The 15,285-nt window shown below is 59.8% G+C and overlaps 1 protein-coding gene across 2 annotated transcripts; it reads left to right on the top strand.

Annotated features, from left to right (window-relative positions):
• Window positions 1-1,190: 1,190 nt before the first annotated feature.
• IFNLR1 (interferon lambda receptor 1) lies at window positions 1,191-10,524 on the top strand. 2 transcript variants are annotated; one of them, XM_075908822.2, is made up of 7 exons: window positions 1,191-1,418; window positions 3,365-3,509; window positions 5,084-5,262; window positions 5,742-5,890; window positions 7,180-7,339; window positions 7,948-8,078; window positions 9,198-10,524. In XM_075908822.2, exons 1-7 carry the CDS (start codon window positions 1,334-1,336, stop codon window positions 10,251-10,253), a joined length of 1,905 nt encoding a protein of 634 aa, XP_075764937.1. In that variant the 5' UTR covers window positions 1,191-1,333; the 3' UTR covers window positions 10,254-10,524. The 2 variants fall into 2 exon arrangements, with proteins under 2 accessions (XP_075764937.1, XP_025044155.2); XM_025188370.3 differs by having other exon boundaries at window positions 1,192-1,418; window positions 7,183-7,339.
• The last annotated feature ends 4,761 nt before the right edge of the window (window positions 10,525-15,285 follow it).

The following is a 15,285-nucleotide window of genomic DNA, read 5'->3' as shown; positions in this document are numbered from 1 at the left end:
AGAGCTCCCCGGGGCATGGGGGGGACATCGCCGCAGGACTGCACGGTCCCACGTTCGGGCACCGGGAGACCAGGATCAAGCACCGGAGGAGGGGAGGGTTCAGACGACTGCTAATGGCAATAGCGCCGTTCCCGAATATCTGATATTCACATCAGATAGCGACTAGAGAGCTGCAGGGTTAGAAGAACCAGGTCTGGACTTGGGAGAATGGTGCAGGCCGGACACTGGTAGCAGCTGAAGGTTGTTACCCTCTGACAGCCATCCCCAGTCCGCGTGAAGTGAGTGGACGGCCTCCGTCCGGGCCTCAGGGGACGTGTGTCCACCTCACAACGGCCTTTGTGTGGGAGACCTAGACCCAGGTGCAGAACCAGATTCGCTTCCCCTTAGATCTGGGAGGCGCATGTGGGCCAGGGCTACTCAACACGGGCCCCCAGGTGGGGTCCTTTGAACACGGCCCCCACAGGGAACATGCTCCACCCATGAGCGGACGGGCTGGCTGGAACAGACGGGTTCAGGGAGTCGGTGTTTCTAGCCCCCAGGGAGGAGTGCTGGGAGCGCTGGGATATTGTGTGACTGAAGCTATTTGCATATATTTGCATATTTATTTACATGTATATGCAACCACACTTAAGTTGTGGCCCCCGGGGCTTCAGAAGTTGAGTTGCCCTGATGTAGGCTAAGAATTTACTGCATGTGGGAGCGTTTTGATTCTTTATGTGAGAGGAGTTTGTGGCCTAGCTGGCAGTACTGCTAAACAATGTTCCCTCTCATATTTCCATCCAAGTGTGGAATAATTTTTATGTGCACAGAGGTATGTATGAATGTGCACCACCAACAGAAACACAGGACTTGGGCCAGCACCTGCCAACAATGTAAGTTTGGGTGGCAAAGTTCTGCTCCAGCCAAGCGGAACTGCCCACTTCCCATGCAGCATCTCCCCGACCCCGGGCCCGCCAGTGGGCGCGTTAACCCTTTCTGGCCATGGGCTCTTTTATTCAGCTGCCTGGTTCGACTCAGTAAGTCACAGTGCCTGGTCCCCGCAATGCTCCCGACACCAGAGGGCAGGGCTGTTTGCAAGACGAGTGTTTGGGAAGGCTCCCCAGTCGGTAGCAGGTAACCCCAGTCATGATTAAACCACAGAACTATTTATTGATTCTGCAGGGAGCTCCGTGCCCACACGCAGGTGTCGGTGTCAGTGTCCAAAGGACAGCCCAGCCTGGCGACTGCAGCTGGTGTGGGAGGCGGCGTCTCTTGCAGGGCGTAGCCGGCGTATGCCCCTGGGGCTGACCTGCAACCCACGGATTACAGGAAACTGACTAATGAAAGTGATTCCATGGAATCAGGAAGTGGCAGTTTCAGCATGTCTGCAGGGAGCCGGGCAGTGCTGGTGGCTCTCTGCTCCTTCCAGCAGCTCCTAGGTAAGGAATGGCTCTCTCCGGTGCTAAGGGCCCCGTCCGCGCACAGCCAATGCTCTTGGCTTTGCCTTTGCCAAAGCACTCAAGCCTGCGGGCCAGGTTGGCAGTGCGAACAGGAGGGTCTGGGGGTGAGTGAAAGTCCAGTGAAGGGTTTTCTCTCCGACGTGCCTGTTTTTGGAAGGGGGGTGCGATTCCCTGTTCCCGGAGGCCTCCCCACGCCAGCTCTGCCCGGGTAGGTAGCCAGGGGGTGGGTCGGGATCGTACTCGGGCAGCTCGTCCCAGCTGCTGCAGGGTTTGGTTGCTTGCTCACGCAGAGCTGCCAGGAGTCGACATCACAGCCCAGCTCCGATGGGACTTCCACCGAGAAGCACATTGGTGGAGGAGCAGGAATAGCCAGGAAGTGGTTCTGAAAGCGCCAGGGGCCTGGTGTGTGGTACTGGCAGGGCCGGGGCCTGCCTCAGGCTGAACTAAAAAGTGACCCAGTCCTCTCTCCGGAGCTGAACCTGAACCCCGAGATGGTTTGTGTTGCAGCCTGCACCCGCATTTCGCCTGGACTCTGGCACCCTGAGCTGGCTCTTGCACTTGACAGAAAGCCTGAGGGGGCAGGAAAATGGGCAAAATCAAATCAACACATCACACACGCGCACACACACCTTGTGCTGCCCTGTGCACGCACACACATGCACACCCCCACGCCTTGTGCTGCCCTGTGCACACGCACACCTTGTGCTGCCCTGTGCACACGCACATGCACACACACACACACACCTTGTGCTGCCCTGTGCACACACACACATGCACACACACACACCTTGTGCTGCCCTGTGCACACACACACATGCACACACACACACACACACACCTTGTGCTGCCCTGTGCACGCACACACATGCACACACACACACACACACACACACCTTGTGCTGCCCTGTGCACGCACACCCAATCACACATATACACACACACATCCTGTGCCCTGTGCACGTGCACAATCACACAAACACACACACACAGCCTTGCACAAGGTGAATCAAGCCCATCAGAGCAGTAGATCAGAGAGAAAAATCCTAGAACTGCAAAGGAGCTGGGAATTCCAGTGGCTGAGAAGCTGGACATGAGTCAACGGGGCGCCCTTGTAGCCAAGAAGGCGAATGCCGTATTAGAGGCATTAGGAGGAGCGTTGCCAGCAGATCCAGAGATGTCATTATTCCCCTTTATTCGGCTCTGGTGAGGCCACATCTGGAGCATTGTGTCCAGTTCTGGGCCCCCCACTACAGAAAGGATGTGGACGCATTGGAGAGGGTCCAGCGGAGGCAACCAAAATGATTAGGGGCTGGAGCATATGACTTATGAGGAGAGGCTGAGGGACTTGGGTCTGTTTAGTCTGCAGAAGCGAAGAGTGAGGGGGGATTTGACAGCAGCCTTCAACTTCCTGAAGGGGGGTTCCAAAGAGGCTGGAGAGAGGCTGGTCTCAGTGGTGACAGATGCAGAACAAGGAGCAATGGGGGAGTTACAGTGGGGGAGGTCTAGGTTGATATTAGGAAAAACTATTTCCCTGGGAGGGTGGGGAAGCACTGGGCTGGGTTCCCTAGGGAGGGGGTGGAATCTCCATCCCTAGAGGTTTCTAACTCTCAGCTTGACAAAGCCCTGGCCGGGTTGATTGAGTTGGGTTGGTCCTGCCTTGGGCAGGGGGCTGGACTCGATGACTCCTGAGGTCTCTTCCAGCCCTGGGATTCTATGAACTCGAAGGGCAGGGGGCTGAGCTTCATGGCCCCCTGAGGTCTCTTCCAGCCCTAGGATTCTATGAACTCGAAGGGCAGGGGGCTGAGCTTCATGGCCCCCTGAGGTCTCTTCCAGCTCTATGGTTCTGTGACCCACCCATGTGCTGTTCTCAGTACGGAGGCGACAGCGTTCCAACAGCTTTTCTTTCCTGTTTCCTGCCTTCCCAGGCTCCGTGGCTCTGGGACAGCCCGGCGTGCCGCTGCCCCCCCCGCGCAACGTGAAGCTGCTGTCGAAGGACTTTGGCGTGGCTGTGACGTGGCTCCCTGGGGAGGGGTCCCCGCCGGACGTGCTGTACTCTGTGCGCTACCAAACGTGGGTGTCCGCGAGGGACGGTGACGAGAGCGCCGGGGGCTTGTGCCCCAGGGCGGTGGGTCGCGGGGACCTGTGTGTGGCGGGTCTGTGAGCAGCTTTTCACGCCGGACAGAGCAGCCCACAAACTGCTCCGCTCTGGGGCAGCCTTGGCAGAGCCTGAGGGAGCTTGGAGTGTGGTTCAAAGCCAGCAGGGCCGTTTGCTCTGTGGGCCTCCCCCGCGCCCCACACAGCCAGGCTGCTAAACCCCCTTCTCCCCCGCTGAGCCGAGTGCCCCCGTGGTCCCCCTACTTTCCGGTCTCTTACCACGGCCGATTCCAGCTCCTTCATCTCCCCTTCCCACTCTGCCTCCCTCTCTCACCTCCCCCGCTCCGGCTCACCCTCCACCCACCTGCTGCCAGTCCCCAGTGGGGTGAGGCTGGAGCAGTGGAGTGGAGAATCCTGTTCTCATCCGCCAAGTGCAATCTCTCTCCTTCGAGCGCTCTGCTTCCAGCCTCCCTCCCTCTGGCCCTCCACCCCCCTGCCCTCAGCCGGGGCCTCCCCTCCAGCAGGCGCGTGCTCCTTTGCCCAGCCCACGGCGGAGGGACCTGCCGACCCTGGGGCGCAGCCTGGGGGGTGCCAGTCGGAAGCTTTCCACTGGCCGCCGAGCGGGCCTAGGGAGCACAGGCGAGGAGTTCCAGAAGTAAACTGAAGACCCCGGGGTGAGACCCCTTCCAGGGGCCCGATCTGAGAGACACTTTTGGAAAATCTTGGCATTTTAGGGAAGAGACTGAGTCTCATCCTGCTGCCCCAAGTACTTGCATGGCCCCGCTGCTGTACTGTCTGATGCCCTGCTCCTTGGGACAGGCACTGCTGTTGACCTCGTCCTACCGGGTAGGGAACTGAGGCACAGACCCAGAGATGTGTCTACATTGATGGGACCGTGTCGAGTACAGAACCGGCCCGGCCCCCAGCACAGGCGTCAGTAGCGGTGTAGGCGGAGGAGCCCTGCTTAGCCCCAGAGTGCAGAGACGCTCCAGAATCTCGGGGTGCGCGTCCTACAGGGCTCTGCGGGTCCGAGCTGGGCCTCCCACGTCTTTCACACAGCTGAGTCCAGCGATGTGGCGTCCTGCGATCTCCCTGTGGCCGGAGCGGGCAGAGGCTCTGGCAGGGAGGAAGCCATGGGGAAAAGCTGCAGTAACTTCCCTGCTGCGGGAGAATTTCCCTGGTGCTTTCCCCGTACAGCCCCCTTTTCACTGTCGGGTTACCTACACCCTCCCAACACGAGGTGACTTTCCCAAGGCCACACAGCAAGTCTGTGGCAGAACAGGAGTTAGACCCATGTTGCCTGAGTTCCAGGCTCACACCCTCACCACTGGGCAACCCTTCCATTGATTCTTTAGCCCCAAAGCAGAGTGTAAATCTTGGGGGCCATTTAAATCATTCGAATTTGGCTACACAATGTCCCCTTGCCAGAGCCAGTCTCTGGGAGCAGGCAACCGGGGGAGTGTCAGCGGGAAGCCCACGGACCTGTTTGGCACTAGATGTGCAAAGCGCCGCCTGTTCTACCCTGGGTTGGTCTTTGTTTCTTCTTTCAGCCTGTATCACCAAAGCAACTGGAAACAGGTCCGGCACTGCAAAAATATTTCCCACGTCACCTGCAACCTGACGTGTGGGCCAGACCCGTACAATAAATTCAGCACCCGCGTCAAGGCCCTGGCGGCAGGGCGCCAGTCCCCCTGGGTGGAGTCGAACTCCTTGGAATATCATTTGGATGGTACGTTGCTGCTTGTCTGTGCCACGGCTGGAAGGTCTTTGCAGAGAGAACGTTTGGGTGTTGCTCCCGCGCCCCTGGGGGGATAGGGAGTTCCGCTCTGCTCTCCCTCCCGCTCTCTGGATTCCGTAAGGAGCCCAGGTGTGACGGTGATGGGCACAGCACGAAAACCTGGAGAGACCAACCCCCACGACTCCCGTGTTCCCTATGCAGACTGAGGAGGGAAGGCGAGCGCCCAGTGGGGAGTCTCTGCTAGGCAGCTCTGTCCTTCCTTATCCAACCTGCTCACTGCGAGAGTGGCTGCTGCAGACCAAGGGGCTATCCCCAAACCAGAGCCTTAAAACTCTGGCCTTGGCCTCCGTGTGTCCCCCTGAGAAGGAGCCAAGCTTGGCAAGTCCAGCGTGCCCAGAGGGCTGTGTCGGGGGCTGGCTTTTGGTGGCATATGGGAAAGTGCTGCTCTAACATGTCGCTCGCGAATACAGTGCACCTGGCTCCGCCGGCGCTGGCAGTGAGCGTGGCAGAAACGACAATCAACGTGAGCGCTACTTTCCCCCTGGCCTCCTGCGTCAAGAGCGTTTTTATCGGGCTGAAGTACGACCTGGACTTCTGGAAAGCTGGAACTGGAGACAAGGTCAGTCCCAGGCCTGGCTCCACCGCACTAGGCGTAGCCACGTGCTGGAGAGGCAACGCTTGGATCTTGGTCCCACTGTCCCCAGCGTCCTGGGGAGGGGAGAGGGTTGGAGCAGGGTTCTGGGAACTGGGAATGGTTGTTTGACCCCAGACCCAGGACTCCAGTCCCTTTCCCGGCCTGTCCCACAATGCCCGGGGCAGGGATGTTAAATTTGCATTGACTATTTGATTCGTCGAGAAAAGTGCCTCTGCCTTCGATGTGTGGCAGCTGTTGCTGGGGTCTCCCCAGCTGACCCTGGGCTCCATACAGCACTGCCGCTTTGAAACACCACGGGGAGCATGGGGCCAGCTGGGCTACACACGGTGTTTCAAAGTGGCAGCACCATGTGGAGCCCAGGGTCTGGCCCCAGACTCCACATGGCCCTGCCACTTTGAAGCACCCCCATTCCCTCCTTGTTGCCTCTCTCTGATAGAGGCAGCCAGGGGCGGGGAAGTGACCAGTCACCTGGCCTGTTGACTATCCGATAAGCATTTGCTCATTGGCTAGTCGACTAGTCACTCACATCCCCAGCACAGACAGAAGTGCCAGGATGCAGAGTCCTGCAGTGAAGCGACCCCCCGGGGGGTCCGTAGAAAGTCCCCACGGTGAGACAAGCTGATAAGGAGCGTGGGGCCTCACGTGCACCAGCTGTGTGCAAGTGAACCGCCCATGCAGCAAGGCCTCAAGGACCGAAATAGTCACGAGAGCAATCCCAGCGCCAGGCCAAGTGTCTGTGGGCGATGGGTGGGTCTCGTCTAATGTCTCCTCTACACCAGTGCGGGGCAAGCTGGCTAGTGAGTGGCCCCCGTCTCAGCGGCGGCAAGACTGTGGGATCCAAGCCAGACTCCCGGCACAGGTGGCTTTGCTCGCTCTGCGTGCGCACGTAGCGTCTGTGTGGTGCCCGTGGCACCGTGGCAGCACTGTGACTGGCTGCGGAGGGAGCGCGCGGCTCTCAGTGCTGTGTGCAATCTGCACGCACCGTGCCTCGCCTGCCCTGGCTTTTCCTGCCCGTCACATTGGTAGCACCGGTAGGAAGCCGCCTGCGCGGATGTAAACCAGGGGGCTCTGGCAACCATGCATGTGGGCCACGGCAACAAAATATCTCGTGGGCCTCACACAGAGCCCCCATGGACCGCACATGGCCCATCACAGCTCTCCGGACGCTGTGGGGAGACACATCATGAAGGTCTTTCCAGAGTCTGGCCAGAGGGCCCCACGAGTCTCCCAGCCTCTGCCTGGTTGTGTCTCAGCAGGTGCCGTTCCACGACCGAATGAAGTGGGAGAACGTCACAATCAGCACTCTGGCGCTGAGTGGCAACTACTGCCTGAGTGCCAGGGCCTCCTATCAAGCCATCCAGCTAAAACACAGCCAGTTCTCCAGGCCACTGTGCATGCTCCTAACGCCCAGAGGTACAGCCCAGTGGAGGGAGAGGGGCGGGCGAGGGGGCAGTGGGAAGGGACCAGGGCTGGGGGGAATGTTCTCACCCCAAGTGGGTTTTGAAGGAGAATCGGGTGTGGCAAAACCAGCCTCCTCCGTGCAAAACGTGTCTCCTTTTTGTGCGATTTTTCATCAAAAGCCAGGACGCCTGACACCTGAAAGATTTTGGCTGTAAACCGAAATATTGGAGCTAAAAATAACTTGGCTTGTCAGACCAGAACTTTAAGTGTAGGACGGACCTCTCTGGTCCTGCACTCTGGGGACCTGAGCTGATTTTAGAGCTTCAGCCGGTATGTGAATTTCCCCTGAAAATGTAAATTGTCCCTGGAGAACTTAGATCGGAATGATTTTGGTTTCATTATGAGCAACAAATCTTTTTGACCTGCTCTGGAGAGGGTCTGAGTTCTCGTCCTGGCTTGGTCACTGAGCTGCTGGCCAAGTCCCTGCCCTTGTCTAGGCTCATATCAAATGAGGACACTGAGGTTTGGGACTGGGGGACAATAGTCACCTGCTAGAGGCTGGTCGTCTTTGTAAACCACGCGCACCGCACAGAACCACGACTTGGCCTTTTCTCTTGCAGCCAAGGGCTGGGAGTTCCTTATCACCATGGCTGTCCCATTGCTCATCCTGCTCTTCTTCTGCACTGTCGCTGCCTCCGTCCTACGGCTGTGTAAACAAGCTGCCAAGAAAGCAAAGAGGCCTCAAGCTTTGGTATGGAAAAACGGAATTAGTGGGCCCGATCCTGGAAGCTGCCATGTTCCTGCAAATCCCATGCTTCAGGGTGTCTGTGTGGTTGTAGAACACAAGGCTTAGGAAAGGGAGAGACAGTAAGATCGAGAATTTCATGCTGCCTCTATATAAACCTATGGTGCGCCCACGTCTTGAATACAGGCTGCCCCCAACTTGCCATGCAATCGGTTCCGGATGCCCCCCAGCCGTAAGTAGGGGGGTCGTATCTCGGGCCGTTGTAAGTCAGGTGCCTCCTGTACTGCATGTAGGCACCTTATCTCAAAACAGGTCTCTTGGCATTGGAAAAGGTTCAGAAAAGGGCAATAAAAGTGATTAAGGGTTTGGAACGGCTGCCATATGAGGAGAGATTAATATGACTGGGAATTTTCTACTTGGAAAAGATGAGTAAGGGAGGGTACAAAATCATGACCAGTGTGGAGAAAATAAATAAGGCCATTTTTTTTACTACTTCTCATAACACAAGAGCTAGGGGTCACCAGATGAAATTAATGGGTAGCAGGTTTATAACAAACAAAAGGAAGTTTTTCTTCACACAGAGCGCAGTAAACCTGTGGAACTCCTTGCCAGGGGGTGTTGTGAAGGCCAGGTCTGTAATAGCGTCCAAAGAAAGAGCTACATAAATTCATGAGGACAGGTCCCTCAGTGGCTGTTAGGCAGGGATGGTGTCCCTGGCCGCTGCGTGTCAGAAGCTGGGACTGGGGAGGAAGGGATGAATCACTTGGTTACTTGTCCCGTTCATTCCCTCCGAAGCGCCTGGCACTGGAAGGCCGGGCTAGATGAACCTTTGCTCTGACCTGGGGCAACCGCCCTCTTGTTCTGAAGGGCCCCGATCAGAGTCGGGGTCTCCTGCTGGGTGCTCTGCAGACACCCAGGGGGCCAGCTCTGCCACTGGCATAAATCCATGGAGCTCCACGGACATCCACTGGGACTGGCCCTGCTGTGCTTGGTGCTGGACAGTCCCACAACGAGCCATTCGCCAGGCTCCCTGGCCCTTCCCATGTCCACAGCAGCAACTTGACAAAGTGTCCGTCACACTGAAACCCCCTTTTAACTGGCCAATCTCATTTCCCTTCCTGCCAGGATTTCTCCCGTTTCCAGGCTCCTGGGACGGTCCTTGAGGAGCTCATCGAGAGAGACCTCTTCATCTGCGTGGTGCAGCCCGCATCGGCAGGGAGATGGAGGAGCGACGCATCCCGGACGGCGAGGAACGACACGTCCCTAGTGGCGAGGAACAACGCATCCCCGGTGGCGAGGAACGACGCGTCCCCGGTGGCGAGGAACGACGCGTCCCCGGTGGCGAGGAACGACACGTCCCCGGTGGCGAGGAACGACACGTCCCTGACAGCGTCTCTCCTCTCACTTTCGGAGGAAGAGGACGACGACAGCGGCGGTTTCAGACCCTACACTGAAATGCCTTTATTCCTGAGGAGAGCCCCCAACTGCTCCGGAGCCAGCATGAGTCAGGAAGGGTCCCACTCAGGCTCAGAACTGAGCGGCTCCCACCTCGCGGGAGGGCCTGTGCCGGACCTAGCCGGGTTAGGGTTCTCTCGGCTTGTTTGGAGAGGGGGACCGGCCGAGGAGGACGCCTCTGGCTTCCCAGACAGCGAGAAATCCTCCTCCTTTTCCGAGAGCTCCTCCGTGGGGGAATTCTCTCTCTCGGAAGCCCCATGTCCGGTTACTTGTGGAGGCGAGTGGCAAGGCTGGGAGGCAGACACGGGCCAAGAAGACCCCTTCCTGCAGGTGTCTGTGTTGGCGGAGGGACTGAAGGGGGGGTCTCCCGCCGAGGAGTGGGGTGTGCCGAGGAGAGGTCCCCGTAAGACCGACCCTCAGCGGCACCTGCACCCTGACCCCAGCGTATGTGTCGCGAGGGGAGTCAGCGAGGCCGCCGACGGCTTCCCCCTGGAGGAGCAGCTTGTTCGCTTTCAGACTGTGAAGCTGGCCCTGGACGAGGGCGTCGCGAGTGACAGCGAGAGCCTGGCCGGGGGCGCGGAGAGGGACCCGCCGCCCCTGAGCGCGGCACTAAGCGAGACTGGCGGAGCTGAGGCCTGGGGGAAAGGTGGGGGCTTGTGGCCGGCGAGGGACCCAGCGTGGCAGTGCCGGGGCTATCAGCACATGCGTTACATGCCACGGACCTGACGGGGCGCAGACCTGGGGCTGGCCTGGCTCGGCGAAGACCCAGCCACACGCTGGCGACGTGGCGGGTTCCAAGCGGGCGTGGACCTCGGCCAGGCCGGCCACTCCCCTTCCCCGGCTGGGCGCGGGCACCTGCTGCCCTTGCTGGCCCCCCACAGGGACCCGCAGCCTCGGCCCTTCGCCTGGGAGCAGAGGACAAAGCCCCAGGGCAGCAGCGGGAGCCGGGGGCTTGTGTTTGTTTTGGTGCAGATAAAAATGCCCCTGTGGGTGCCAAGTGAGTGGCTCAAGGCTGCTGGGAACCGGAGCCGCCTCGTGGGGGGGCGGGTGTCCCACCGCCACACAGGGCTGCCCCCGCTCCCCGAGAGAGCCCGGGTTCCCTCCAGACTGGAATCCCCGGCAGCTCTTCCATCGCCCCAGCCGAGGGGCATTTCAGGCAATTCCTCTACCTCTCTGCTGGGGCTGGTGGGATCCCCCTTGCTGCCTACCCCTCTCTGAGTGAAGAGCCAAAGTGCCATGGGTGGGGGGGGATCTTAAACTCCTGACAGGGACTGTCCTACCACAACCCACCCGCTGGGGGGGCTCAGGGCAGGGGGGGATCTTAAACTCCTGACAGGGACTGTCCTACCACAACCCACCCGCTGGGGGGGCTCAGGGTGGGGGGGGATCTTAAACTGCTGACAGGGACTGTCCTACCACAACCCACCCGCTGGGGGGGACTCGGGGAGGGGGGGGGGATCTTAAACTCCTGACAGGGACTGTCCTACCACAACCCACCCGCTGGGGGGGCTCAGGGCAGGGGGGGGGATCTTAAACTCCTGACAGGGACTGTCCTACCACAACCCACCCGCTGGGGGGGCTCAGGGCAGGGGGGGGGATCTTAAACTCCTGACAGGGACTGTCCTACCACAACCCACCCGCTGGGGGGGCTCAGGGCAGGGGGGGGGATCTTAAACTCCTGACAGGGACTGTCCTACCACAACCCTCCCGCTGGGGGGGCTCAAGGCGGGGGGGGGGGGGGGTATGCGGTATGACAGCACCTGTAAGAAATTTGAGGCTGCATCTACACTGGCATGATTTTGCGCAAATACTTTTAATGGAAAAGTTTTTCCGTTTAAACACAAACCTCGCTGTGGGCACCCTGCTAATCAGCTGGGCAGCACTGGAATCTCTCCTGAGCGGCCACCCAAGCGCCTGGCTTGCAGTCCCCGCTGTGAGTCACACAACGCTCCCCTGGAAGTGGAGACACATGCTCCCTGTCTATCCTGCCACCAGAGGGCAGTGGCTCAGAACAGTTTGGATGCTGGGACTGCCACTGTGACACAGGGACGGGCAAAATACAGCCCCCTGGCCAGATCCGGCCCATCAAACCATTGGCTCCGGTCAGGGCTGGCCTCAGGCGGCCGCCTCAGGTCCCAGACTCGGGGGGGGGGGGCGTCACTAGGACCCAGAGTGTAGACGATCGTGTCTGCTGCTGGTGCAGATGGATTCTCTCTGCTCTACGTGCACAGCACACTAGTTACATTTGCTGTTCAGGCAAAGTTTGAAAGTGAAGTGTTACTAACAATTTTTGAACAAGGCATTTGAAGTTGCTAGTTCTCCTTTACTGAGGTAGGGAGCAGAGCAGTTCCATGAGAGGAGTAGAACAGGAAGGAGGCAGAATTGAGACCTTTCAAACTTTTGGCCCAAGCGAGGGGGATTGGGGGCGTCATTTGAGCTCCCCGCCTCAGGTGCCAAAATGCTGGGGGCCGGCCCTGGCTCCGGTCCATGGGGAGCCTCAGCCAGGGTCCCTGACCACTCCGCCCCCACACAGTGCTCAGAACAGCCGCCTGTGGGACCCTGTTTGTCTATGAATAGCTGCAAGCCTGGGGGAGGCTGGAGAGGGTTCTCTCACAGCCCCTGCCCCCAGTACAATCTTGCAGCTCCCATTGGCCTGTTTCCAGACAATGGGAGCTGCCTGTTTGAAAGTACCCCTCCCCTCGGGCTCAAGCTGTTCACTGAGAAAATGGCCCAGCAACCGGCTGCTCTGAGCGGCCTGCTGGAACATGAAAGCCAGAGAAGCTGCTGGCTGGGAATCGCCCAGGTAAGCATGAGGGATGTGAAATATCGGTTAATTGAGTAGTCGATTAAGCTCATGAATTCTTATCGGTTACTCGACGGGTCTATAGTCCCCGGGGGTGGGGCCGGCAGCCAGTGTGCTCCACCCCTCTCCTGAGGAGCACCCTGCCACTCTGCGCGGTTGCCTCGGTGTCAGAGGCAGTAGTGTGGGGTGCCAGCCTGGAGCTGGTCCAAGAGAGGAGCCAGTTTAAAAACCAGCTCCCCTCACAGACCAGCTGCCTGCCGCCCCATTTTGTTGCCTCTGACACAAAGGCAGCAGCGGGGGGAGGGGAGGCAGCAGCCCCTCTCTGGGAGCAAAGGCAGAGCTCCCAGACTCGGTGTGAGCCAGAACTGAGCCGGTCTACCTGCCCACCTGGCTCCCAATACACTTACCAAGCAGAGCCATGGCGGGGGGTAGTCCTGGACCCGGCACAAGCCTGCTAAAAACTGGACTGGCAGGGGGAGGGGAATGCGTGTGGTCTGTGGTATTAACCTATCAGCTTTTGCTTGTCAGTTCATCGACTGCACCATTGCATCACTAGTAAGCATCTCCTTGCCAGAGCCTGTTCTGGCACCCCAGCCCCTCCCTCCTCCAATCCTCTGCTCCCCACCCCTAGGCCCCTTCCCAGACCCTGAACCCCAACCCTCTGCCCCAGGTTATAATCCAACCCTCTGCACCCCAGTCCCTTACCCCGAGCTCCCTTCTGCACCCAGCCTCCCTCCCAGACCCCACACCTCCTCCTGCACCCCAGTCCCTTACCCCGAGCTCCCTTCTGCACCCAGCCTCCCTCCCAGACCCCGCACCCCCTCCTGCACCCCAGTCCCTTACCCCGAGCTCCCTTCTGTACCCAGCCTCCCTCCCAGACCCCGCACCTCCTCCTGCACCCCAGTCCCTTACCCCGAGCTCCCTTCTGCACCCAGCCTCCCTCCCAGACCCCGCACCCCCTCCTGCACCCCAGTCCCTTACCCCGAGCTCCCTTCTGCACCCAGCCTCCCTCCCAGACCCCGCACCCCCTCCTGCACCCCAGTCCCTTACCCCGAGCTCCCTTCTGCACCCAGCCTCCCTCCCAGACCCCGCACCCCCTCCTGCACCCCAGTCCCTTACCCCGAGCTCCCTTCTGCACCCAGCCTCCCTCCCAGACCCCGCACCTCCTCCTGCACCCCAGTCCCTTACCCCGAGCTCCCTTCTGCACCCAGCCTCCCTCCCAGACCCCGCACCTCCTCCTGCACCCCAGTCCCTTACCCCGAGCTCCCTTCTGTACCCAGCCTCCCTCCCAGACCCCGCACCCCCTCCTGCACCCCAGTCCCTTACCCCGAGCTCCCTTCTGCACCCAGCCTCCCTCCCAGACCCCGCACCCCCTCCTGCACCCCAGTCCCTTACCCCGAGCTCCCTTCTGTACCCAGCCTCCCTCCCAGACCCCGCACCCCCTCCTGCACCCCAGTCCCTTACCCCGAGCTCCCTTCTGTACCCAGCCTCCCTCCCAGACCCCACACCTCCTCCTGCACCCCAGTCCCTTACCCCGAGCTCCCTTCTGCACCCAGCCTCCCTCCCAGACCCCGCACCACCTCCTGCACCCCAGTCCCTTACCCCGAGCTCCCTTCTGCACCCAGCCTCCCTCCCAGACCCTGCACCCCCTCCTGCACTTCAGTCCCTTACCCCGAGCTCCCTTCTGCACCCAGCCTCCCTCCCAGACCCTGCACCCCCTCCTGCACTTCAGTCCCTTACCCCGAGCTCCCTTCTGCACCAAGCCTCCCCCCCGACCCCGCACCTCCTCCTGCACCCCAGTCCCTTACCCCGAGCTCCCTTCTGCACCCAGCCTCCCTCCCAGACCCCGCACCCCCTCCATTAACATCACAGAGGAGTGCAGCCCTCGGCCACTTTCTGAATTCTTGGAGTGCCATCCATAGTTCCCCCCACCCCCAAGGTAACGTGCCTCTTGTTGGACTGACTTGTGCTGCTAACGCTGACTTCCAAGCGCCACAGAGCTCTCCGGGTCCTTCCTACACCCAGCCCCCGTGATCCCCTGGCAAGCGTTAGCAGCGCTGCTGTGACTTGGCCTTTAGCCTCCAGTCAGGCCCGCGCTGCAGACGATGCGGCAGTGTAGCCTAGTGGGCTGGACTCCAAACCCACTTCTGCGCTTCCGGCTCAGTCCCAACGACTCCAGAGGAACCGATTCCAAGAGGCGGGCTCCACCCCTCTGAGAACGGAGCGGGATAAGCGAGGCCGTCAGACGGTGTTCTCAAGTGCCTCGCGGCGCGGGACGCAGGCTCTGAACCCGGGGCAGCACGCACGCCGGGGTCCTGACATAGGTCGCCATGAGTGGCAGCAATCAGCTAGCAACACAGGGCTGTACCTAAGGAGGCCGGCAGAGACGGGACTGGCTTACAGGCGTCACCTACTAGAGCTCCTGGATGCACAGGGCTGTGCGACTGAGCCCAAGCTGTGCTAATTGATAGGTGGGTTTGGCCTGATTAACTGACTGGCTCCTGCAGCGTGCCAGGGATGCATACACCCGCTTTTCTGTGACTCTGTGGCACACTTGGAGCACTCAGTGGGGCTTCTGTCTTCCTGCTGCTGGAGGCCAGGCGTGGGGGAGGCAGCAGGTGCGGTATTTTCCTCATACCGTATAGGACGTCATACCAGATGATGGTGTATGTGGCTTTATTACTGTGCATGCAGTTAATGTTAGAAGGTTGCAGTGGGCATGGGCTCATTTGGGATGGTTTGTGCTCGGGGGAGGAAACGCTTTGCACTTACCCTAACTCCAAGGAGAAATTAAAGGGGAAACCATGTCATTAGGGGTTTTAAATTGGCTTTAAAGAATACAACCGTCCCACTCCTGAATGGGGGGCACCCTGCCCCCGTTCTTAGCACAGGCCTGTTACGTGCTGCGGGCGCGCTCTGCGTGGAAAGCCGTGGTGCTGTTAGCAGCCGGAGGTC

The sequence above is a fragment of the Pelodiscus sinensis genome, chromosome 26, assembly GCF_052426305.1.
Source record: "Pelodiscus sinensis isolate ZL-2025 chromosome 26, ASM5242630v1, whole genome shotgun sequence".
Classification (NCBI taxonomy): domain Eukaryota; kingdom Metazoa; phylum Chordata; order Testudines; family Trionychidae; genus Pelodiscus; species Pelodiscus sinensis.
The sequence above is the reverse complement of the archived record's forward strand: the minus strand, read 5'-3'. Positions and strand labels throughout refer to the sequence as shown.

Excerpts from the sequence above, each read along its gene's own strand:
- IFNLR1 (XM_075908822.2), top strand. The coding sequence starts at position 1,334 with ATGGAATCAGGAAGTGGCAGTTTCAGCATGTCTGCAGGGAGCCGGGCA. Across the intron at positions 5,891-7,179 it reads AAGCTGGAACTGGAGACAAG|CAGGTGCCGTTCCACGACCG; the intron begins GTCAGTCCCAGG and ends GTTGTGTCTCAG. Across the intron at positions 7,340-7,947 it reads CATGCTCCTAACGCCCAGAG|CCAAGGGCTGGGAGTTCCTT; the intron begins GTACAGCCCAGT and ends TTTCTCTTGCAG.